This window comes from Molothrus aeneus, chromosome 8, assembly GCF_037042795.1.
Source record: "Molothrus aeneus isolate 106 chromosome 8, BPBGC_Maene_1.0, whole genome shotgun sequence".
Taxonomy (NCBI): domain Eukaryota; kingdom Metazoa; phylum Chordata; class Aves; order Passeriformes; family Icteridae; genus Molothrus; species Molothrus aeneus.
This window is the reverse complement of record NC_089653.1, coordinates 32567306-32594107: the sequence shown is the minus strand read 5'-3', so window position 1 is coordinate 32594107 and position 26802 is coordinate 32567306. Positions and strand designations below refer to the sequence as shown.

At 44.5% G+C, this 26802-nt stretch overlaps 1 protein-coding gene across 2 annotated transcripts in view; it reads right to left on the bottom strand.

Annotated features, from left to right (window-relative positions):
• Window positions 1-26802, bottom strand: part of LHPP (phospholysine phosphohistidine inorganic pyrophosphate phosphatase) — a 78368-nt gene extending 51566 nt beyond the window's left edge. The window contains exons 1-6 of one of the 2 annotated variants that reach the window (XM_066554324.1): window positions 26665-26802; window positions 14554-14741; window positions 12746-12899; window positions 9962-10025; window positions 8987-9079; window positions 3056-3147 (exon numbers count right to left, since the gene is read on the bottom strand). In XM_066554324.1, the coding sequence (XP_066410421.1) occupies window positions 3056-3147; window positions 8987-9079; window positions 9962-10025; window positions 12746-12899; window positions 14554-14741; window positions 26665-26792 (719 nt within the window). In that variant the 5' untranslated portion in view covers window positions 26793-26802. The remainder of the gene's footprint in view (window positions 1-3055; window positions 3148-8986; window positions 9080-9961; window positions 10026-12745; window positions 12900-14553; window positions 14742-26664) is intronic. The other variant, XM_066554325.1, reaches the window with a different exon arrangement.

Genomic DNA, 26802 nt, shown 5'->3' with positions numbered 1-26802 from the left:
ACAGCTATTCACCCAGTGTCAGGTCACCCAACACACCAATCTTATCCCCTCACCTTCCCAACTTTTGCCCTGATTTGTGCCAGCAGAAGTTTTATTCTGTTTCATTATTTATAGCTTTTCTTGGACTGATCTGTGCCTGCTTTGGCTACTGAGAAAGAGTTCAGCACTTGAGATGGAGGGGGAAACAGGAAAACTGTGTCACATTAAAGGAAATAGGCTGCACAGATTTTAATTGACTTTAAAGATCCAAGAGAAGCAGGACGAAAGAGCCAACTTGCAGGACTCCATGCAAGGTGGTACAAAACTGAATGTTTAACCCATGTTTTGAATCTCATGCTGGGAGCAGCCCACAGTGGAGAGACTTTGCAGAGGTCAGGGGGGTGAGAGCCTGGGGAGGAGGCAACCCCAGGGCACATCCCTGCATAACCTGGGTGGGCACTGGGTGGGCAGCAGACCTTGGAAAACACACAAATGTAGAATCAGAGAGCATCCTGAGCTGGAAAGTGACCCAGGGATCATCAGTCCAGCTCCTGGCCCTGCACAGACACCCCAGCAATCCCACCCTGTCCCTGGCAGTGCTGTCCATGCTCCTGGAGCTCTGGCAGCCTCAGGGCTGTGCCCATTCCCTGGGGAGCCTGGGCAGTGCCAGCACCCTCTGGGGGAAGAACCTTTTCCTAAATTGTCCATGTAAACTGCACTGAGCCCTGAAAGCAGGAGAGCTGCCCCAAGCACCCTTGTGCACCTTGGGACATCCTTTGGGTGGGGAAGGAGGGGGACAAACCCAACCCAAACCTTTCAGTGATGCTCTTATTGAAACCTGTGGCAATCCCACCACACCAGCACCCCACCAACACCTGCAGCAAAACCCTGACAGCTCTGTGCTTTAAGAGACTTTTGGACAAGCAGCCCAGGATGGTGGGGAAGCCCCAGGCTGTGGCTCACAGCGATGTGCACGAGCCAATGATGCCATCCAGAGGTGCTCGGGTGCAGCACAGAACTCGCTGTCACCAAAGGCTAAAGGCAAAGACAGCACCTTTGTATATCTTATATATCAGATTTTAAACTGACCTCACCACCAAATAAGCACATGTTATTTATTTTTAATTTATCCTGCACGTCGCTTGTTTATTTTCTGTCCGTCCTCACCGCGTGCCTTGATTTTCTAAGTGTACTAAATAAGTCATTCTGAAAAACACAGACACACCTCTGACCTCTCCTGGCAAGCAGGAGTTACTTCATTTTACTCCCAGCTGCTGAGAGCAGGCCTGGCACGACACAGGGAATTGAGAGAGACTCATCTGTGTTTGACTGCTCTGCAACAGTGCCTGAGCTGAGCAAGCACCAACCCCACACTGAAACAGGAAACACCATCCTTGCTGCCCACCCAGGACAGCCAGCTACTCCCTTTCAGCTGTGAATCCATGACTCAACCTTGACACAAGAAAATGCCTCTCTAGCATATGATGACACATCTTTATGTGTGTTTGTGTACACAGAGTTTGTGCCAGCTGCCTGAGCAGGGTGGATGCAACATCACCACTTCGTGGCACATTTCATGATAGGCAAAGCATGGAACAGGAGAGTTCTGGTCAGCAGAAAAGACCTAATTCACCTTTGTGTGCAAAGATACCTTCTTTGCTGGCACCTGGATCTGTGTGGCAACAAAATGGGGATTTGCAAAGTAATCCCATTAACAGAAGCATAAAATCAACCACTGAATCCTTATTTTCTCCATTAGGAACCTCATGGGATTAGAGCCATAGAAAGTCCTGAGTTGGAAGGTACCTGCATGGATCATCAAGTCCAGCTCCTGGGACCACAAAGATTACAGAGAAATAATCCCCAAATCAGAAACTATATAATTAATTTTTTAATCTTTGGGATTTCCCAAGCTTTATTCAGATACACATCTCATTTTCAGATGTACTATCCTAAAATGATATAAAATACAATACACTTGTACCTGACTTTTTTTCTTCAGAAACCATCACTTACTGGTCCATTAGAATTAAGGCACAGGGTATTATTTTATCACCTTACACAAACTAAAAAGGAAAATTGAGGAACAGATTGACTTGAAAACAAGCAGAATAACTTTTCATACAGTTTAGGCAAGCATAATTGTCATGTGCTGTATCCCTCCCCAAAGGAGCATCCTTCTTTTACAGTCTCAGTATTTGAAAGTGAAGAAAAACTGAAAATACAAATGACATCAGATGGCAAAGGTTGTGGCTGAACCATACCACAAGGAGGCATGGTTCTGGGGAAGGGGAGATGATTAAAATGAGATTTTGGTGCTGGGATCAGAATGTCAAATGGAGGGACAGATCTCTGCACTGCATTTGGAGCCACCTTGAGCTGCCCTCAAACCCAACCTGCTCAGCACTGGGGCATGTCCTGTTTAGAGGTGCACTCTGTGCCCCCCTCAGCAGCTGGCCTTGTGACAGCTCAGTGAGAGCTCAGATCATGGGCACAGCTGCACAAGGACAAGTTTGCTTTTGGGGCCATGGGTGACCCTACAGGACCCTGCACTCTGGCAAGGCGAGAGCTGGGGAAGCAGCTCTTGTGCTTCAGACACCTCAGTGCTGAATGTGTGTCTGGAGGGAAGGGCAGGCATATGGAGCCCCTCCTAAAGCTGTGAGAGAGGAATGACCACAGGGATGGCTGAGTCAACAGTCTAATTTTATAATCCCAACCCTGCCATGGCTTTCAGACATGTCTTATATCAAGTGTACAACACTTTCAAGCAGCAGCAGGAAAAAAATAAGCAAACCCCAGGAAATACACCAGTTCTATGTGCTGTGATGAAAAAAATACAGCAGGAATTTAGCAGAAAGTATTTCTTCAAAAGATCAAAGACAGTCTGTCCTCCCCTTCCTGCTACTTTCACGCAGCGTTTTCCTACAAGAAAATATCAGCATCCACCCAAGTCTGTGCTGCTTGGGCAGACAGCAAAAGCAAACCTACATTGAGAGCAAGGGGAAAGGATGGAGAAAAGGCAGGGACAAAGCCTGGCCTTGAGGCTCTGCTCTGGAGGAGCAGGGTGAGCACTGACCTGTACTTGCCCGTCCGCACCTGCAGCGCTCTCATCCCGCACTGCTGGGCTCCCCCGACATCATTCACAATGTCATCCCCGATCATGATGGCCTGTCAGGGCAGTGAAATACAGGAAAAGTTCATTTCTGCCATCTGTCACCCTCCCCTGACATAACAAACAGCCTGATCTGAGGTCTAATGCTGCCACTGGACAAATTAAACACGATAATATTGTCACCGTATTGATTAAAAGTCATCCTGCCCTGAGGGAAATTCATGCCAGAGCTCCTCCAGCAGTGAACTGGCACAGCACACACCTGTACAGTTTGTAATCAATCACAGAAATCAAAGGGATTTGGGGCACAGTTGAAAGAAAATGGTGAGTTTTATGAAGTTAGGCCTCTTCTCTTCCTAACAATCCATTCCTGCTACGCTCCAAGCAGCTTAAATTAAGCTTAACTTCTTAAATCTGGTGTTCTACAGGCTGGTCAAAAGCTTAAGCTTGTAATCACTGAGAGCCTGATCCCAACCTGTTCTCAGGTTGATACAGAAATTCAGGAAATCACTGCAAAATGGAATTTATTCATTTTTGCACAGAATGACACAATGTGTACAGGCCTAGCACTGTTTGTGTTACCACCAGTTTCAGTGTATGCCAATATTAATCAACAAAAGTGAGTGGATTACCAAAAAAGTAACTGGTTGTGCTAAGATTTGTCTGGTGCTTGATAAAAAGGGTGCACAGAGCACCTTGCTGCCTCTGTTCAAGATATTTATTGGATCAGAGTGCATCAGCCAAGGGGTCCTTTCTGTTGACTTTCACATCACCAAAGTTTCAAGTGCTTATCATCCTGCATTACAAATTACTGTATTTATTCTATTCTTCAAATTTAAAATGACTGGGGGAATGTCATTTTATAGTTTCAACAAAACCCAGCATATACACAAAACAGCAATTTTCCATTAATGATCCAAAAAATCAGCTTTGCACCTCCCAAAGGTGTTCTGGATTATTCTGCAGAGAACAGAGGCAGCACCTAAAACTGGGGAGGCACAGATTTAGAAGTCTGTAAAGTGGTTTATCAATCAGATTTTTTCACCTTTTCCATTAAAGTTGAATTTTGTCTAATACAGAGTTAGCTGCATCTTTAATTGTTTTATTTTCATCTTTTAAATCAGCCTTTTGCTTCATAAATTTAACTGCCTGGCTTTCACAACCATGGTACCTTCCAGCTCCAGACATTCCTGCCTGAATTTCCATCCCTTCCCCAGCTCTGTTTTGCTTGAAGAATAAAAATACTAAACCTGCAGAGCTATTTTTATGAATTCTCTAATTGCAACAGGATCTTCTCCCACATTTACATTGCCTGTAAAGGAAATCTCAGGATATACCTAAATTTTCTGAGAGGATTCATAAACTAAACTGAGCTACAAACATGTAAATTTGGGGACAGCTTCTCCTGTAGATAGTTCACCTTTCCTTAGTGCTCTTCCAAACCAGCAATTCAGCATGAAATGAGAGAAAATGATGGGTTAGATTTAAGTGATTAGGAAATAAAGCATTTAAATGTGGATAAGGAATAGAGAATAATTCCACTGCTGCATGGAGAGCTGCAAGAACCTGGCAACACCATTCCCAATGCCCCCCAAGCTGCTCCAGGATATTTAATCACTCTCAACCACTGGCTTTAAGAGACTGTAATTCCTTTTCCTTACAGAATTCCTTCCAACACCTCCCTGAGGCTGAGGGGGAACAGACCTGCACCGCCTCATGCCCTCGCTCAGCCCAGATCCCAACATTTGGGATGTAAAGGCAATTTCAGTCCTAATAACCCTGAGAAGAATTTCCTGTGACAAAAAAGGGCAGAGCAGGGCAGCCTCTCCAGCCAAGCCCTCTCCTGCTCAGCAGGGCTGTATCTGACCCCATCCAGGGAAGTTTTCCTGCAAGACTCTGGCAGCTGTGGAAGTGCAGCTGCAGCGGAGCAGCGATGCCTGTCCAGGCCAGCTTGTGGCACACGCATACAAAAATGTGCTCCAGCCCCCAGGGATTTCACAGATTTACTATCAGTGAAGGGCAATAATCACTAAAGGAGGAGCAATTATTCCAAAATCATTTAGGATTTAAAAAATCATTGGCAAGAAGATAGAGGTCAGAAGGTGCGCTGTCAAGGGAAATAAAAAAACTCTACCTGTCAAACCTGGGTTTAACTTCCTCTCTGACTGCAATATGGTAAGAAGAGAGAGAAAGATATAAAACTGAAAGGTCACATAGCCAATGAAAGCTGGAATTGAAAGATCTCCATTCGTGTTCACATTTTACACAGGGATCACACCATTAATCTGTTCAATCCTTCTGCAAAAGTTACTTTTTTTAGATTGGCTACAAATTAACTAAAAAGAAGGAGAAAAAAATGCAGTGAGTCTCTGGGTGTAATTCCAATTTCCCTAAGATGCTGAGAAGGGGTGCGTGGCTGCACAGACACAGCAAATAAAGCACATGTGCCAAAGCTGAGGGAAAACACTGCTCTCAAAGGGCTCCACCAGACTCAGCCCAGAGGGGCAGGGAGAACAGAGGAGATCAACACAACCCCCAGGAATTTGGGCTGGAAATGCAAATTATAATCCCCACAGTCAGCAGTGCCACTGGTGCTGTCTGTGCCACAGACCCTGAGCAGCCAAAACCAATAAATCTTTTAGAGATGCTGTTGGGGTGGTGAGTGGGAGCCTCGGGTAGGTTTTGTCCACAAACAGAGTTTCAGCATTCATTACTGGTCACAGGAAAATGTCTGATCAGAAAAGGAATTACAGAGTCAGGAAATGAAGGAGGTAGAAAGATGAGAATACCCTGATTTAGCCAGCCCTCAGATGGGGGATTTTGGAGGCTGGAGCCCATGCAGGATGCAAAGAGAGATGCACAGAAGGCAGTGTGCTAACTCCACCAGAATATTTAGCACAGAGAATGCTTCTAGAGTCAGGCATATTTATGCCTGAACAGAATTTTTGCTAGAGATTTAATAACCTTAAGTTAAATGTGCTAGGACCATGAGGAAATAAAGCTTACACACCACACCTTGATGCACAAAACCCCTTTACACCAGAAATACAACACATTTACTTTTCTCCCTGTTCTCCTCACCCAAGGAACACTATCCCAGGCTGCAGGTTCCCACATTACTGTTAATTTTGTTTCTGTCTCAGAACTCCAAAAGTGCAGGGCCAGACATTCCCACTGAGATTTCAGCTGGATTGAAGCCTCAAACTTCCCTTGGGCACTTGTATTTTGGGATGGAAGCTGCTGCCCTGTTGGGCTGGTGGGCAAGGAGGGGATGCTGGCCCAGGAGCAGGTGCCCTGTGCCACCCCTGGGTCACCTCTCTCTGCTCTCATGCACCACTGACTCCCACCTGAGGCTTGCAGGTGGCAGCAATGGGAATTGCTTAACTACCAGTAGTTTATGGACTCCAGTATGACCTGCCATAACTCCCATTAAAGCAGGATAATTTGCTACAGAGAGAACTTTTTATGATTGTATAAAACTATCAGAACCTTAACATTATTTAGGTTTTATTGTAAAGCTGTAAAAATCATCCACTGTTAACAGCTGCCTTAAAACACATGAATTAGGCATTTCAGTAACCTTTAAGATGTGTTATTCTTTGTCATAGCACTGAATTGTAAGATAGGTCTGGTTACCTCTAAGAGGTTTAAATTTCCAATCTATTAAAGTAATACTGGCAATCTGTTATTTCTAGGCCATTGAGGAAAGGTTAAAATGAAAATTGGACTTTAGGGAGTTCCTCTTATTCTAAGTGCAGGCTGCAAACATCTCAGCAGCAGAAGGCAGAGTCAGGGTCTCAGTAAGAAGCAGTTATCAAGGGAAATGACTGGTGATAACTTTATTGATTAAAGCAGCTTGAGGAATTTCAGAATTGCCACTGTCTCAAATTACTGTGGTGAGACAGCTTTATTAAAAAGGTATTTTTCATTAAGAGCCAAGTAAAAGAAAATTGTAGCATGTTTTCAAAAGCACAGCTCATCTAAAATGGTTTAATGATGGCAGGGATTAAATGCATTCCACAGGTGGAATAAATTATCGGAATAAACATTTTGTAAAAGCAAAGGAAAGTAAAACCAGCCCCTGTCATGTTCCTACAAATGCAGAATTCATCCAGGAGAAAGATTAAAATGTAATGCAGTGCATTACAGGAACTTACTGAAGGGACTATACTGAGGTTTTAAACTGAAAATAATGAGGTTTTATTACTGTGTACCACAAACTAACCCAACCTGCAAATCCTTCTCTAAAAGTACATTAAAGTCACAAGGTCAAGCACTCAAACGTTAGGAAAAGATGCTAGAATTAAGGCAGTTTGCTTGTTTGGAATTTGTTCCTCCTACACATGAGTGAATCATGATGCAGGCTTTAACTCCAGCAGTGTGGATGATTGTTTCCATGGTGGAAAGTGTGGAGTGACTGGTGCCTTCATCCAGTGGTGGCTGCTGCACTCCTCCTTGCTTAGGAACACACTCCCTTCACTTCCAAACTCTCTAAATATAAAATACTATACCTACAAACTACATATATCAGTACAACAGGTTAATGGCATTTACCACTAGAAACAATGTGATGAAAAGCCAAAACTCTGCTCGTTAGGCACGAGCAGCAGACATGGCAAACAGCAGAGAAGGAGGAAATAATCTCTTCTGGGGACCATTCCTGCTTTTCTGTACCCAACACAAACACTCCTGAAGCTGATGGGAACCCCTCCCCAGGGCTCACCCTATGGGAGCAGCTTTGCCAGCCTGGTGATGCATCACATCAGGTTTGTTTCCTGGGGCAAGGAGCAGAGACAGGAGTTCTGCACCTGGGATATTCCAGGGACAGCCCAGACTGGGCTATCGAATTCCTGGGAAGATATGGAAACACTGGAGGGAGCACAGAAAAAAGGAGGGGGATTGAATGGAGGGAAGCAGCAGAACTAAACCACAGTTTTAGCAAAAAAAAACCTCCTGCAATGATAACAAGTCTAGACATAACTGGATGAAGAAAATGTCCAGGATGTTATTTTGGTCGTTAACTAGAGTAAAACTAGAAATAAGGAGATGCAGTTGAAAAGGGAAATATCCTGATAAATCTCAGGAAAAGCTGCCTTCCCCCAAGACCCACTGGGCTGAACACCATCCCCAGGGCACTGACAGTTCTTTGGCTCTCTGAAAACTACTGTGGACAAAACATTAATAACTGTGGAGCAGGGAACATTCCTGCATGGGGAAGGAGATGGATTAGATGGCCCACTAGGTCTTTTCCATCTCCCCACTCTGTAATAAAGCAAAACCCAAGCACATGCTGAATTACAGGGCCATAATTTTATCTCCAGGCTCCAGGGACCTACAAGCCACCCCAAACTTCCCTCCTGTTGTTTATAATGTCACCCAAACCCCCCTGATGGAATTATTGTGCTGTAATTCACTGCTGTTTGTGAGGCTTCTCATACTCATCCTTATGTCCTGTGTGACAGAACAACAAATCAATAAAGAGGAGATGGGAACAACTACAGAGAGGGGAAAATGGGCTGTGCTGAGGAAGCACAGCATGTTTCTGCAAAGCCAGGAATACAGGAGGGGGTTTTGGGGTCAGCCAGCGCATCCTATTCACCAAAATTATAAAATATTTTTTCTTCTGCTTTTTTCTTTTACTATAAAAAGGTAGTCAGTGTGACAGCACAGGAAATAAAGGACATTTTGGGATCAATTCCATCACCCTGCAGCCACCAGTCTCCAAGCAGACTGCCAGGCATGAGGGCACCTCTTTTGCCTCTCCAGGCATTGAGTCCTGGTCCCATTCTCCTTCAGCCTCTTCTGTAACTTTTCAAAGCTACAGCAAAGCAGGAAAAAAGCAAAAGTGGGCACAAATATCTGGCACAGCCCCTGGGCATGGCACCTCAACCTTACCTGCTCTGCTGGAACTCCCAGTTCTGCCAGGGCTGACTCAAAAAACCTTTTTGATGGTTTCCCCACCACTTCAGCCTGGATATCACAAGCATACTGGGGGGAAAAAAAGAAACACAAAAAATGCTGATTGGCAAAGGATTTGTTCAACTCCATAACTCCAGTTATAAAACCTTTGTGATTATTGATTTTAGCCCTTAAATAACACAATGGATTAGCAGGTGAAGGTGAAGATCAGAGAATTCGGAGAACAGAAGTGTTTAAAGTTTTCTGGCAGGAGAGAAAATGCTCTTGAAACACCTCAAGGTACAAATCTTTCACATTCTCCATCATTGAGTAATCTTCAAACTCAGTTCCAGTACTGCTCATTTTGTTAGGAACATCACTCTTAGAGACATAACAAATATTCTTTATATAAAACTATCAAAAGTACTTGAGAGCCTTTAAAAGATATAAAGGATTTCTTCAACCACCTGGCATAATTTTAATGGTTCAAGTGAAAAATCAAATTTCACATCCAGGTTTTGAAAAGTTACACTTGAAAAAGTAGATTTTACAAGTTACATTTTCCTGCAACTAAGTATCAGTGCTATGCTGAAAAAAATAGTTTCTTGCTTGTTCCTAGACAAAAGCCTAACAGATAACATGGACCTTCAGGTTTTCCTGGATATCTTGCACACAATATTCCCCTTTTTTCTTGTCTGACTCCTCCTTTCAAGGGCCTCACTTGCAATAATGGTACCACAAAAGAAAAATGTTCATGGTTTAAGTAAAACAAATTTAAACCAAAAAAAAAAAAAAAACCAAAGGCAGAAAAGCAATTAATCCACCCATCTTTAGAATGCAGCAAATGAGTTTCAATGTGTGGAAACTCCCTCCACCAAGGTGAGTAATTACAGAAGATGACCCATATTGATGCCAGTTACTCTTTTAACAAGGTGCACAGGGTGAGTAAGCACAATTCCAGCTATAAAATACCTCCAATGCCTTCATATATGCTCCAACATCAAGTTTCAGCCCATCAGTTTCTTTATAGTAGCGTCTGGAAATGAAAGTGATAAAGTTCCCATGAAATGAAAATGCTGGCAGTTAAAGACAAAGAAACCACATTTTATTATTTCTGGGCCTTTATGGATGTCCATATGGCTGCATAAAAAGTCAAGTAATCAGAAAATCCCAGGCCTTGGTTTAATACCAGGAGTTAAGGGAAGGACAGGCTCAGGACCGTGCAATGCTCAGGGAAAGGATCCCAGATGCCCATCTGGGAACAACTTCACTACTTGAAAGGGATTTCAGGGTGCTTAGCCCAGGATGGGCTGGGCTGTGCATCACTGCACAGTGACACAGAGCCCTGGCAGGTAAAAGATGAGGGCTGGCCCCAGCCAGCAGCTGTGACCCCTCCTCAGTGTGCCTGCAAGGAGACCCCAGACAGGACCATCACTGCTGCCTCAGCCTCCCACACCAGGAAATCCTGTTTATCACGACTAAAAGCCCTCCAAGCTGAATTTTGATCCTTTTAAAAATGCTCCCATGGCCATGAAGCTGATGGAATTAGAAGGCGTCTTTAGAGAGTGTAGCCATGATATTTTCTGAAAAACCCTTTCCTCAGGATTTTTTCTCCTGAGAAGCTGAGAGGCCTCAGGAACAAAATGTAACCAATGGTTATCTGCTGCTGTGGAATGCAACAGGTGCATCTGGGATTGGTCTCATGTGGTTGTTTTTAATTAATGGCCAATCACAGCCCAGCTGTCCAGACTGTCTCGATCAGTCACAATCCTTTGTTATCATTCTTTCTTTTTCTATTCTTAGCTATCCTTCTGATGAAATAATTTCTTCTACTCTTTTAGTATAGTTTTAATATAATATATATAATAAAATAATAAATCAGGCCTTCTGAAACATGGAGTCAGATCCTCGTCTCTTCCCTCATCCTAAGACCCCTGTGAACACCATCACAAGAGAGTTTTTCTGGAACAGCAGTTCACATTCATGCAGGTCTTCCAAGCTCTGGGCAGAGCAAAGACAGGTTTCTGTATGACAGGAAAAAAGCTAGGATGAGCAGTCAGCTAAGATTTTATGCCTTATCCTTCTGCCATTTTCGATTATTCAGCATAGCCTTCCTTTAAAATGACCACTTGACCTTTGCTGGAACAGCCATTAACCTTCCATAGTCTGGCGTAAACAGCTTAATTTTCTGACAGTGCCATGACAGAAGAAATTACAAAGCCAATTCCCACTCTCAGCCCAAAACAGATGCTAAATGTAAATCACTCCATTTCCAGGAGCAGGGCATTCTGCTTCAGTGACTCTGACACTTTTGTTTTCTATGGAATGCACTAAAACTTCTACCAAAACCAACCTTACTGGCCCAGGGCAGGCACCTTGCTAAGGCCCACCCAGCTGTGCTGGTTCTGCAGGCTGAAAATGAAGCTGGGTTTTGTAGATGGCCCTTGGCATCCATGAGGTTTCTCCAGTCAGGAGAACAGTTCTCATAATTCATAATCTCCCTCCTTTGAGTCAGAGAACTCACCAGAGAACTTGTATTCACATTAACTCAACAATCAGCCATTAAAATGCAATATGCTCTTGATGAAAACTGAGCTCTGAATATCCCAAAATCTTTATTTTTTAATAAAAAGTAATATTTCAAAGAAGTAATAAAAAGAGCTGTTTCTACCAATGAATGACCAAATAAATACTTTTGCATGCACAGGGTACAAAGAATTTTTGCATTGATGACAATACAGTTCCTAAGAAAAGGTTGATTCTACATTTAATTTGAAATATGGTATTACATAACACCAAATTTGATTATTTCATGTACATTAGCCACTCTCCTGGTGGCTCAACATTTTCTCCTTATCCTTCTGAGAAACAGTAAGGATTTTTCAGCCCTGTTGGAGGATTAGAGTGTCAGGTAGGGCAGCACAATGAATTTAACTGCTCCTTCCCACTGATAAGTTCTACCCAGCTGGATCAATAACCCACAAACTAAGAAGGGTTTTCATGCCCATTACAGTCTATTGAACCACTGAGCAAAGTTGTCACTGCACTTTCCACAAGATAAACATGCACAGTCTCTTTTAAACCCATGCATCACACAACAGATAAGAATAACTCCTGTTGCTCCTGTTGGGATTTGTCATTATTCAGCACAGGAATTAATAATGTCCTGTTTAAAAATCTCAGAATTAATTATTTTCAGGAAAACATTCCAACTCCCTGACTGAATTTTTTCCTGTGTGTGAAAACAGGAGGTCAAAATTTACTGTTAATGGACAGAGAATAGTTAAAAATGCTGTCTGACATTAAAACTACCAAGACAATTGATCTGCCACTTCAAAAGCACCAAACTGCATCACAAACCTACACCGACAGCTCTTTATCCAAGCATGGCCTGTGGAAAGTTTGGGTTTCCTTCACTATGAAAAATCATTTATATTCAGTTCAGAGAGGAACACATGGCTACAGGCAGCAGTTAAACCAACAGTTCTCACCTCTGAGATACTAAATTCTCACTCACTTGGGGGTCACACACATCAAAATCCAAACTCTTCATGATTCCTATGAGGCTTTGAGGCTCTCTTGAAGTACCACAAGTCCTCTTCATTGACAGGCACCTGATCAGATCAGGCTCTCAGCCCAGGCACACAGACTAAAAACTGAAAAGTTGGTACTGGGAGTGCCCACACTGACTTCTGGCCTCCATTAAAGATATTAAAAAATGCAGAGACTTGAGGAAAAAACCAGAGCTTAACTCACCCTTTTCCAAGGGAGAGCAAAACAGGCTTCTCCATCCCAATCAGAAGTCGGAAAGCCTCGTTCAGGTTTGCGTAGGTGAAGTTTTCTGCTGCATCTCCAAGAACCACACAGTTTGGGTTTGTCTTATCAATCTCAGCAAATTCAGGGACAAGATCTACAGAAGGAGGAAAAAACAAAAAAACGAAAAAAATCACAAATTCCTCACTGTGGATTCTTTGCTTCTTTTTTCTGCTAAGGTCAGGATTAAATGTGTGAGATGGTATTTCTTGTTGGGACTCAGATGTTTATTAGTTCTTATCTATGTTACAGTCTCACAAACCACGAGTTCTACAGCACTTCACTCCAACAAACTAAAACTGGAGCTGTATCTCTCTCTAAGGCCTCTTAAGGATAAACTGTCTAATTAAGAAATGACACCTCAATTATTTTTACTTTTAACCTAATAACTAATTACCCATACCCGCAATGCAGACTTTTTTATCCAATTACACAAAACCATCCAAATCCATGGAGAAGAAGGTGAAGAAGGAGCAGCCTCTACCCTAAAACCTCCATCTTGCCTTATACATGTTACTATATTCTAAAACCTTAAACTCCAAGTTTCCCACCATGTGATATTACACACTTCTATTCAAACTCCACACCCACAATCCTGTCACTGTCATATTTTATAAAAAATCCATTTGCCAGGATTTCTTCTCCTAGGAAGCTGGGAAGCTTCAGCTTCTCCATGTTTTGCTCCTCTGGAATGTGATTTGGAGAATTGTTTACCCAGCATGTGAGTTGTTTTTAATTAATGGCCAATCACAGCCAGCTGTGTCGGACTGATGTCATGGGTTTTTTATTATCATTCTTGTTTAGCTTTCTGATGTCTCCTTTATCGTTCTTTAGTATAGTTTTAGTTTTTAATATAATATCATAAAATATAAATCAGCCTTCAGAGAACTTGGAGTCAATCCTCATCTCTCGCCTCATCCTGGGACCCACCACAACAATTAATAACCCCAATTGGTGGCCACCAACAATTGGTGTCCCCGAGTGAGTGACACCACAACACAATCCCAGTTTTGGAAGCCTTCTCCACAGCCTCAGGTCAAATGCAGTCCTCTCTTGAGGGTCAGTGCCTGCCAGCACAGAAAGTCTGAAATTCTCAGCACCCAGGGTTCCAACACCTCATCGATTTCAGATCCCATGGAAGCGACTGTGGTGGTGTTTGCAGGGGTCCCAGGACGAGGGAAGAGATCAGAACCTTGACTCCATGTTTCAGAAGGCTGATTTATTACTTTATGATATATATTGTATTATGTTTTATGTGGTTATGTTATGGTTATGTTGTGTGGTGTTGCGTTATATTATATTAAAAGAAAATGATGTACTAAGACTATACTAAAAGAAAAGAGAAAGGAGACATCAGAAGGCCAGCAAAGGAAAAGAATGGAATGGAATCTTGTGACTGCTCACAGCCTCGACACAGGTGGCTGTCATTGGTCATTTAGTAAAAACAGTTTCACATGTTGGGTAAACAATTCTCCAAATCACATTCCAAAGCAGCAAAACATGGAGAAGCTGAAGCTTCTCAGGAGAAAATATCCTGGCAAGAGCATTTTTCATAAAATATGTCTGTGACAAACAACAAATCCCCAGATTCGTGCTTCCCTTTGCTCACGACAGCACACGAAAAAATAAATTATTCTCGGTCTGAACCAACTTTTCAGACACCTACTCATCCATCCCAAAACAAAGAGGACAACAGAGCGCTCCCCTCCCTCCCTCCCTCCCTCCCTCCGTGTGTCCCCAGGGTGTCCCACCGTGGTGCACCAGCAGGTGTGGCCTCAGGCCGCGCTCCCTCAGGAGGCGGCAGGCGGCCGGCGCCGGCGCTGTCACCTGGGCCACCGAGATGTCGAAGCCCAGGGCCCGCAGCTTCCTCACAAAACTCTGCCGGGTCGCCTGGGTTTCGTTGGTGCAGAGCTGCAGCTTCAGCCCAGAGGCTTTGATCCTGTGGAGGGAAGGCAGCAGAGGGTGGTAAGCAGGTGAAGGAAATGAGACAAGAGTCATTCTTCAAGGGAAATACAGGTTGGATATTAGGGAAAAGTTTTTCACAGAAAGGGGGATAAAGTTCTGGAATGGCTGCCCAGGGAGGTGGTGGAGTCACCATCCCTGGATGTGTTTGGGAACTTTTTGGCTTTCCTGGTTTGCCCAGAGCCACAGAGAGATGATTTCTTGTTGAGAGTTTTTTGCAGATTGAGGAGTTTTTGCAAGACAATGGCCATATTCAGCTGATGCACAATCCAGCCTGCTTGCAATAATGGACAATGGACACGTTCACAAACAATGAAAAATGAACGTATTCAGAAATAGGGTCGGTATATCCTTGAAAGAGATACAAGAAGAGTCATCAGGACTCAGCAAGTTTGTCAGTGAGCTTGGGAAAGTAAGAAAAAAGTGAGTCATGGGTGGGCCAGACAACCACAGCAAGACATGTGAAAAATTAGGTGATCCAATCAGCATTCTAATTTAGACACATGAACAGCTAGGATTAACCAATCATGTATTAGCTAGAGACACACGGACAGTAGAGACTTATCATAAATACAGTTTTTTTAGGGATAATAAATTTGGCTTTACTGGATCATATTGGTTATGGTGTGATGTCCCTGAACCTCCACACCCCGCAATTTCTACTCCCAGGAGAAGGATACCATCCCTGGGTGTGTTTAACAAAGCCTGGATGCGGCACTGGGTGCCAGGGTTGAGTTGAGGTGTTTGGGATGGGTTGGACTTGATGATCTTGAAGGTCTCTTCAAACCTGCTCACTCTGTGAATTCTGCTAAGAAGATGAAGATGATATTCCAAACCAGGAGCAGGATCCTCTGCTGTGACCAGATGCACCCGAAATCCTGACTCTGGGCACTGCAGCTGCCAGTTAGCTCAGTGATGTTTTATCAACACTGGGGTGGATCCAGCCACATTTTTCATTAAATCTCTCATAAAACACCTGTGCTGTTACTTGGTGAATAATCCCAAAAAAATCTGGCACTTTAACTGATTCATTAATAAATGTTTACAGGTAATTGGCTTCTCAGGGGGAGAAAACACAGCCACAAGTGTCCAGAGCCAAGGACATGGCTCCTGTAGGCTGGCACTCTGCAAAAGTTGTGTTGTTGCCCCATTCCTGCAGCGTCCAAGGCCAGGCTGGGCAGGGCTTGGAGCAGCCTGGGACAGTGGAAGGAGTCCCTGCCATGGCAGGGGGTGGAATGGGGTCTTTAAGGTCCCTTCCAGCCCAAACCATTCTGTGATTCCCCTGCAAGCTCTCTGCCTCTGAGCAGCTTTGTGTCCCAAGCTGGGGACCTGCTGTGCACGTCCCCAAAAAGCCTCTTCCCCAAGGATGAGCTGTCAGCTGTTTGGAGAGCCAACGTACTTCAAAGTGGCCACAGGAAATCAGAAGCACTGAAGATGTACCACAATTAATAAAAAATAAACATTTGCCTAAGGGACTTTCACTCAGCTCCTCTAATACATGAAAACGCCTACTTTGTGAGTTTTCATGTGAATTTGTGCAAAATCATCTTTGAGGACCTAAGCACATACAGATTCAATACTTAGGTAAGTCTGGAACCAGGCTTATAAATTCTTATAAAATATTATGACTTTTTTTTGTAATAAAACAAAAAAAGACTTTTCTATTAAGGAAGTCCCTGCACTGATTCTCAAGACAACAAAACAAGCTGGGTCCATTTTGCAGGGAAGATGATCTCAATTGGTTGGTGCAAACACCAAAGCCACCTCCATGCAACAGATCTGATGATGAACTTTCCATCAAAGGATTCTTGGAAATCTGGTCCTGATCCAGAGAGCCCCTTCTGCTCATCAAAACTACACACCAATGTCTTCTTTAATAATGCTGGTGATTCATTTCTTTCTTATTATTTGTCTTTCCTAATCATAGATATGTGAATTATCAATTACACTTAGTGGTTAATTGCCCTTCATAAAGCTAGCTTTTCTCTTTTAAATTAGGCAGTTAATATATTGTAACTAATAGCATCCACTTGTACATTATAAATATATCTTCATTGATTGGAGCACTGAATGTGAGATTCACTCTCAAGTTAATGAAGCAACTGAGTGAAGAAGTGCAGGTGGTACCCAGGGAATAATTATTGTTAATGAATTATGATGTGACCTTCTCAGAACAATGAACAATTGGTGTGACAGTGGGATGACAATATTCCACATCTGTTATTTGAGACACGGTTTCAGCTGGAGTTAAAAAGCAAAGCAGTGTAATTTGGATACACAACAAACTTTAATAGAGTGTGCTATGGGTGAAAAAGATTATTCTAAATGCACCCTCTTAGGGAAAAAAAATTCCATGATTCACAACTGACTGGAAGCAAACTCCTTTTGAATTAGAATCTGCTTTTTCTCGTCCTGAAGGTCAGTGTAACGAGTCCAGGGACAACACCAACCACAGAGCTGCACAGACAAACCAGCACCCTCACAGGTCAGCTCAGTGAAAGCACAGATTCAGGTTTCCTGTACTACAAACTTCACTTTTTTTCCTCAGCATTTTGGATGGAAACCAGAGTGAGACTTCTGAAAGGACTGAGCAAAGTAGGAGGAATCTGGGCACATCCCAGACTGCTTCATGCCTTCAGGGCCACCAGCAATTACCACCCCAACAAATGAGCTCAGGAAATGCTCAGGATCAGGTCTACAAAGAGTTAGGCCAAGCTGGACAAAAAAATAGGAGTCCTCTGGTGACACATGAAAAGGACTTTTAAAAATATCCTGGAACACTAAATGAAACAAAAATCCACAGAACTCTAGAGAAGACTTATTTCTACAAAAGTATCTCTCCAATGAAAAGTCACCTTTTCCTTCCCAATTAGCATGAAAAGAGCCCTGTAAACTCTGCCAAATCCTGCACAGAGCAGTCACACTCACCTGCACATTCAGTATCACACACAGTGGGATGATCCACCCCTGGATGTTCAGCACAGGGATGGTGAGCAGAGCCTGCAGGCCAGCAAACAACTGTTAACTCACAGCTTCAATAATTAGGGAGAGCTTTTACCAACAGCTCTGCATGGGGGAAAACCTGCCTCAAATCATGTTCACAGCAAAACTCTCATTCAGTTTCCCTGGCCTGACAGGTTTTGAATGTGGAGAGACTAAAAGAAGTGGCTTGGTCTGTGTCTCACAGGTGTGATGCTGTGCTCAGTGAGCCTACAGGGCTGCAAAGCTTCCAGGGAAACCTCCAGCCTCTGAACTGACCCACTGCTCACACTCCCAGCAAAGCAAGGCACTGCAATTTCCACTGCTGGCAAGTGTGGGGATGTCAGGAGAAGAATAAAGAACAAGATTTGTAATGTGATGTCTTATGAGATAAAGAGCAAGGGATTAGGTACCTGCAAGAGCAGAAGAATGAGGCAGCAGGAGATGAAATACACAACACACATTTTATCTAGATCTCAGAGTATTACAGATTTATCAGCAGGTCCATTACAGAAGCACAGGCACACCCAGGAAACCCAGTCAATCAGGCCTTCAGCTGACTTCCACACCTCATGGCTGTGATAAAGATCCCACTCAAACAGCAGGAAAATCAATGCTGATTAGGGCATTGCATGGCCCAGGTACCTGTGGGCATCCCCAGGCTGCCTCTCCCTCACTGTTTGGGGCCAGCAGCAGGCTCAGCATCAGACAAATCCACTTTTTCCACCAAATCCACCAATTTCCATCATCACTGCTCACACCACTCCTAATGCCCAAGAGCAGGAACAGGGGAGCTTCACCTGAGCGAGGCAGAGCAGCCCCTGACCCTCCAGGCTGTGACAAAGGCCAAACTCAGCTAAAGTGCCAAAAGAATTGTCAGAGCCCTTCTTGGAGGGGATGGCAGAACAGAGATGGCATCAGGGAGCAGATGGAGAGGCCACTGTCCCCTCCAGCTGTGTGTCACTGCTGCCAGTGCCTGCTCTGCCAGGGAGCTGCCACAGCACGCAGGCCCTGAAGGAAAAAGTCACAAAAAAACCAAAACCTTCCAAGCCCCAAATTAAAAGTGGAGAGGTGAGCACTGAGCCACCACACAAACCCTTCCAAGCCCCAAATTAAAAGTGAGCACTGAGCTCCCACACCAGCCTTACCAGAGGAGGGATTTAAGCCTGCTCCAGATCCAAATAACCACTTGGCCACCCAAACGATCCCCAAATGTACACCTGGGGCACCCACCCAGCCCTGAGCACCTGCCCAGGGGAGAAGTGGATGTGAGGGGTTTAATTGCAGCCCTGAGCAGCTCTGTGAACTGACCTTTACCTCATTGTGCTGGAGCAGGACACGGGGCTGAGTGACAATGTCCCCCAGTGCAATTACCATGCGTCAGATGAGCCGGTCCCTTACAAATCACCTCGAACTTTACACATCTGCTGGCTGTCAGCATCTGCCAGGCTCACTCACCCGAAAATAATGAAAAAAAACTCTCATTATTGCTCCATAACAGGTAAAGTGTTAGGACAATTATTGGACATCCTCGCTGACCTTGTGCAGACTTAGCCAGCCGCCCTTGCCAACCTTTATGGGCAGCCTTTGGGCACATAAAACACAAAATCTGTTCTTTCAGGTGATGTAAAGGTTGTGACACCAGTAGGAAAAGCAATGGCCCTAGAATTCAGACTGGGAATCATCAAACTTAAGTTCACATTACCCTGCACATGGCTGGAGCAACTAAAAAGAAAGGTATAGGGGTAAACCTCAGATTTCCCATCTTTTCCCACTGTCTTTTGCAGTGAAGATTTTTTCTAAGATGGGAATAGGAAAGTGCAGCCCACAGCCAGAGGTCCTGTGCAGATGGGCGGGCACTGGGGCAGAAAGCAAAACCCTGGAACAGGCAACAAACCTGAGCTTGGAGACTGTCCAACAACAACTTCAAAGGGGTTTGGAAATGTGCTACAAGAGATTTCCAGGATTGGCTTTTTATCTTGCCTTTGGTTTTTCAGAGTGCTTTGGGGTTTTTTTGGTTCTTTTTTTTTAATTTAAAAGAAAGCATGCTGAGCACTTTTGCTATTTGACTCTTTTGCACCAGTGGACAAATATGAGAGTGCTTCAGTGTAAACCTCCCAGCACTCTTGATACCTTGTCTGAAACACAGGGAATCAACAGCACCTGCAGCCAAACCACAAAGGAAAAGCAGGACTTGTGCAGCAACACCATCCTCCCACCTGGGCAGGGGTAATGTTAGTGCCCTCTGCAAGGGTGCTGGAGGCTCCAGCTAAAACCTCTCCTGATCTTGCAGGTTTTTCCCAGGAGAACCTCCCTGGGAGCACCACACACACACCTGAGGATCCAAAAGGGTTTTCTGGCTCAGCACTGGCTCATAGCAATAACCCCTTCTGGGGTCCAGCTGTGGAAATGCCTGGTGGGAGCAGAGCACATTTGCTCTGCTTAAAAGGTGTCTTTTTGGCAAAAATGTGCTGTATTTTCTCTGCAAATCTGTATTCCTGCCATTCCAGCAGAGTCACCATTTCAGAAGCCTGAAGGAGGCCTTGAGTGCCTTTGCCCATCCTTACATGGTACAAGCCTCTCCTAATTCCATGGAAACACTGAATTCCCTGGTATTTTTTAACCTGGTGGGTGCACTGGAATCAGAGGACTGTGGATTAAACTCCAGGGTTTCCCTTCTCTCTCCCAGTGGCCAAAACTTTCCATTTCTCTGATTTCTGCCACCACAGCACATCCAAACTGCTTCAATCTTGCTGTCACATCTTCTCTGATGCCACTTTTGCCCCCTGACCTCTTGTTTCCCTTCACTGATGTCCTGTCATGGGTCCTGAGTACAGCCAGGCTCGTTAAAGCCCTGGTTCTCTGGGGATCCAACTTTCTGCTCCACGTAGCCCTGACAAATCCTTACACGCGGCACTTTTTGGCCCCAGTCCCTCCTGCATTCCTGAAACTCATCCCTACATCTGCCATCTCCCATCTCCCCAGCACAATTTCCTCTGCAGCCCCAGATGGCTCACCTCTCTCTAAATATAGAAGGGGATCATTTGGAGGCAGTCCAAAGGAGGGATTGCAAAAGGGATTAAAAAAAATAGGAGGGCATTACCTTTGCACATGAATAAAAGCAGATTAATAGGCACACATGAAGGAGCCACAAGAAGAGGCCAATGTTACTCAAGGGTGAGCAAGGGTGACAATAGGAAGGGTACAGTTATAAGAGTAAAAACTCTGAAAACACCACTCTGAGGTAGTGTTTGACAGTAAAAACTGAAAAAAAAAATCACTACATTGTAGCTCAAAGCAAAATTTAAATACCCATCAATGCCTTAATTTAGGTGTTTTGATAATTTAGAATTTTTCAAAGGTGGAAAGAAATCCTGGAAGTTTTAACTGGAAATCCTGGAAGTTTTAACACTGAAACAAACACTAAGTCCATCTTGTCCTGAATTCTCTATAAAGGCCATTGAATACAGCTGGATACCAGAATTACTGCACAAATTATCCAACACCATAAATCATAATCCACCTCCCTGAACAGCAGGGAAGACAATAGATTTGTAGGCAGCAATATGCCACAACAGTGAAATCCAGAATTCAGTATTTAATAAAAATAACACACACTTCTGAAAGGAACTTGCAGAAAGGAAGCACAAAGCAGAACACAAGAAAAATCTCTCTAGTCCATCAAGTTCAGTAACAAGATGCATTAAAGGCTGCAGATTACCAAATCAGCTTAATGTATTACACCTAAAAGACTTTAACCACACTGCAAGTGGTTCAATAAGTAAACTCTGGCAGACCTTAAGTAGCTGGTAAATCTCCACTTTGGGAACTGCCAAGAAAAAAAATCAGATTTTTGGGATTCAGTTAGCATGAACAGGTCTGGGATATATTTATTTGCATTGAGCAAAATATTTTTATGGACAACAGAGTGAATGATACCCCAATAGCTTTTATTCTGTACAAAAAGGAGGGCACATGATCTTTAAGGTTGCTTCCAACCCAAACTATTCTATGATTCTATGAAGCTGCTAATTACTCCATTAAAAATTCACTCAAAACCAAGTTATCTTTGACAGGGTTGAATTCTCACTTTGTACACAAAAAGCACCTGTTTGTAAAGAAGGAATTCTGTTTCTGAGACCCTGAAGGTTAAGGATGTGTAAACTCCAAAAATGCAAGCACTTACTCATGCAATTTGTGCACAAAGCAGGTGAGCACCCACAACTTCAGGGACACCAATCTTTATAAAGAAATAATGAACACTGCTGATTAGGAAAGCAAGTATGGGTTAGGAATAGCCACTGCTGTCAGAAAATTGAGACCACAGCTAGTGTTACAGACTGGAGTGCAGCTGAGCATCAATTCCTGGATCCCCTTCTGGCCCTGCCAGGGAACAGCCACATGGCAATACAGAATGCTCCATTTTTGGTGTGTCTGCAGCTTCAGGAGGGCAGTGACACCTGGGGCACTGGGTTCCTTTGGGCAGAAAGTGCAAAGAGAGTCAGGTTCAAAAATTAACAGATATTTACACAAGGGTCTGTATACTTTACTTGAAGGTCTCTTTCCAGGAGGAACAACTCCTTTTCTATCAAATGTCCCGAAGGCACAGCAAGCCTGGGAATTCTGAACATCTGCACAGCCCGTGCTAAGCCACATTCTCTGCTGTGACAACAAAGATTTCCTACTCCTCATGGCACACAGACTTCCAAAAGGCTCTTTGTGAGCTCCCAACTCCTCTGAACCCCCACACCCTGAATTGTTTTACAGTCCCAGTTCCATTTGTTCTCCTCACAATCTCCTTCTTGTTAGACTCTCCAGGTATTTTATTTTAGCAGGAGTGTCCAGCTGCTCCCCAGCCTCCCTGCTCCCCAGATTTCCGCTGTCCCTTTTCAAGGGCTCTGTGGAAAGCTGTGCTAACAGATGCACCACCCCAGCCCAACAACAGGATGTTGTAAACCTCCAGCTCCTGTGTGCTTTTCATATGGATATGCTAATGGACACACTATCAGCACACGGCCGTAAATGCAAATGCCAGAGCACAGGCTGAGCATCTTTTATGGGTGTTTAACCACCTTCTGTCTTGTAAGGGAGCAGCTCCCTGCTATTTGTAAGATAAAAAGCAGCTAGCTCACCTCGTGTCAATGCTGTGTAAATCGATTAGGACAATAACAGCACGGCACTGAGGCTCTGCTAGGGCTGGCTCCAGGAGAAGCCTTTAAGTCACCGATGGCCCTTCTGATCTCACCCATGGGCTTTCTGATCTGCTCCAAAGCATCTGCCAGGGAACTGCACACCCCGGGAAGAGATGGGTGGGGTTTATGTAACATTTTCAAAACAACGACAAAGATATGCCAGAGTGAGTTAAACCACCAAGAAACATTGTGTCTTAAAAGTTTTAAAGGGATAAATTATCTCATCGAGCCACTTTTGGCTTTTTTAGCCATCCACTGCTGAAATACCCCCACCTGAAGATAACAACAACAGTCCCTGGTGAATTTAGAGACATTCCTGGCTCCAGGGGTGCCAATACCCTTTGGCACACAGGTGCCTGGCTGCCACAGTCTGGATGAGTAGCTAGGATCCAGATTCACCTTATCCCTTGAGCACAGGACACAAGCTCTGCTCAACAAACACTCCTGTGGCTCACTTTCTCAGCCTCCAACTCATCAATCCCCTCTCAGTGCACACTGAGTCCTTCAGTGTTTCACAGGTGAGATTTATCAGGGCTGCAGGTACACCAGCAATAAACAAAGCAATCCCAGCTGTTAACACTTAGTGTATCACCACAGGTTATACCAATTATTGATGCCTTGCTCAGGAGGGTCTCTACAGCAGTGAATGTCACCTTGCTCAGGGTGTTCCAGTGTCCATCAGCTTCTCTGGCCATGTTTCTGCTCCATCTCCCTGTACTGTTGGCTAAAAACAAACAAACAAGAGGGAAGCAGCCATCACAAATAGAACCCAGGCCAAATACTGCTGGCACAAATTAGGCTGCTGCTCTCACAAACACTAACTCACATAACTGCACAGCAGAATTCAGCTGAAAACAAGAGAAATAATGCAGAAAATGTAGTTTTAGGAGGCCAGGACAGCTTCAGTCACATGAAACCAATGACAAATTAGTATGTTTATTTATCATTTTTTATTGGAGTGTACTATATGTTGTTACACTAAGTTAATTGCTGTAATGGGGAGGTGATGTAGCAAGACAGTCTGAAAAGAACAGGTCAGCTGTCCTGTTGTAAGAATCCTTATCTGTACTCTGACTTATCAAAATGGGATTTAAGGTTTCTGTTGGGCATATATATGCACTAAAAGATGTTATAAAGCTCCTTTAGCAGAGGACCACAGCAATTTGACATAGTTATAAGGTTCCTTGCTATCTGCAATTATGGCTCTTTAATTGATTAAAAAAAAAAGGAATTAATTACAAAGAGCTCTTTTTAGCTTTGATCCATCTGCTTGAAACCACCCAGCTGTACTGTGACACAGACACAAATATTAATGAGCAACTGGCAATGGGATAATGAGTCAATAAAGAGTTTAAATGGTGTGAGCCAGAACAATTACTAACCTAATAAGCAGATAAATAAGGCTACTTGACTTTACCCAAGGAAAATGATTATTCTTCACCACTTATATTGAGTGACCTGAACAAAGTGGTTTGGTGGGGTTTTTTTTCCCTTCCTGGCCCTTTTCCATTCTGCTGTTCCCAGTTCCTACAGCTATGAACACTGCTCACCAAATCCTGCCCAAATGAGATCAGCTTTCCCTGCACAGCATTCCAGAGCCTTTTGCTGGATTGCATCTCCAAACCCTCCTCAAAGACCCCTGCAGCCCTTCCAGACAGGTCAGATTAGCTGCTGAGGGCTTCCTGTGACTAACAGGCAAAAAGGGCTTAGACATTCCCAGGATTTCCAGAGAAACTTTCCCTACATTTAGCCCAAGGCCAGAGTTTTACTGCTGTTTCATCAGCATATTTCTGACATTACTGCAAGCTAGACTGCAGTTTAAGTTGCCTCCATGCAGGAGGTTTCAGCAAATGCAGTGACAAAGGTTATTAAATAACAGCCTGCAACTCGACAAAAGATGAAGTTTAAAATTTAGGAGCAAAAAAACAACGTCAAAAGCATCTGGTGAACCACAACACAGGTAATATTGAACGTGTCCTGGTTTCTAAAGGAATGATCTGATCTCTAACAGTATTTATGCAGTTGTTGTTATTTATGCTTGGTTTGGCTGTGCCTGGAGGCCTTAGCTATGGTCTGGGCTGTCCCAGGCTGTGCTCTGCACATGCACAATCCCCTGAAAGAACCACAGGCCACAGGATTTCAATATCAATAACTTCTCCCTCTGCCTAGTTTTCATTGAATTTCCTGGGAATGCTGCTCTCCCCTTGGATGTCCTGGCACCTGCAGCTTCTTCTGGCCAGGTAAGCACCAAAAACTGGCCAAGAGCCTCAATAAGGCTTAAACTTGCTTCAAATATTGCTCTCTGACAGCACTGGGAATTCTGATCCATCTGATAACATCTTCTATGCATCCTACATGTTTTTCAAGAAATATGAACAAACACATAATTATGGGGAAAAAAAAGCAAACAGCAAAGAGTTCTGTTATTAACGCCAAATTTGGATCTTCTCCAATTCTGCCTTTCCACGGTGGTTCCACCAACATTTAGGCACATATTTAACTAACCTCATATCAGTAATTTTACTGAATTCAATATTTCTTCCTGCTCAATAATGCACTCGTCCCAAGTGTGTCTGTGCTGAGTGGCCCCAGAGGGCAGAAGCTGCAGAGGTGCTCACCAAGCAGTGCTGTCAGTGTTTCCCAGAATTTAGACATTTGAAACATTGCAAGCGGGGTACACGCAGCACCACAGAATCACAGAATGGTTTGGGTTGGAAGGAACACTGAAGTTCCAATCTCCTGAAATGGACAAGGACGCATTCCACTACCCCAGGTTGCTCCAGGTCCCATCCAGCACTTGCCAGGTGAAACAGATCAGGATTTTCCACAGTGAGTAAATGAAACATCCCAGAGAGCCAAAAGGCTCTTCTGGAAATTCACAGCCACACAATCAATATCTGTCTTTAAACAAAGCTGTCCCTGTGACCACTGCTCTCCCCTGGCCCCATCCTGCTCCTCTGGTCAAGCAGGGCTGATATAGACACACTGGCAAGTCAACCTAATTAGTTAAAGTTAGTTAAGTTAAAGTTACTTAGCTCGTGTTACCAGGACAGCATCACCCAACTAAAAGTGAAGGAATTCCCTACCTGTGGGCACTGGGAGTAACTCACCAAGACCACACTTTGCTTCTGAGTCACTTCCAAGCTGGGCAATCATTAACCCCAGCACGGAAACTCTCCACTGCAGGGTTGCAAGTTCCAGCTGATTTGACAGCAGAGTTAATCAATTTACAGACACACCAGCGTGGGCAATATCTGAAAAACCATTACCAGGGGACAGTGGTGGATCTCCTACACACTGCCAGCTCCTGCCACACGTGCAGTGACACCAGCACACACAAAACACGGGGGACAGTTCCAGCTCCTGCCACACGAGCAGTGACACCAGCACACACAGAACCAGTGCCAGATGTCCTGCACAGTGCCAGTTCCTGCCACACGTGCGGTGACACCAGCACACACAGAACCAGTGCCAGATGTCCTGCACAGTGCCAGTGCGGTGACACCAGCACACACAGGAGGTTGTGCCCGCCGCACCGCCCGGACTCTCCTCCCCATCAGCCCAGGCTCTGCGGGCTCCCTTCCCCAAAATGACCCCCGAAAGCTCCCGATTCCCGTGCGGCACTTACACAGCACAGCGGGGGCTGGACTCGCACCATCCCCAGGCGGTGACCGCGCTGTGTCCCCGGCCCCGCGCTCTGTCCCCTCTGCCCGGCCGCCCCCCACCCACCTGCGCACGGCCTCGACCGAGCCCGCGATGGGGACGCCGCCGCCGGCGCCGCTGTCGTAGAGAACCCCGCTGACATCGAGCAGCAGCCCCCGCACGGCCCGGGCCCAGCCCCGGCCCCGCTCCGCCATGGCCGCTCCC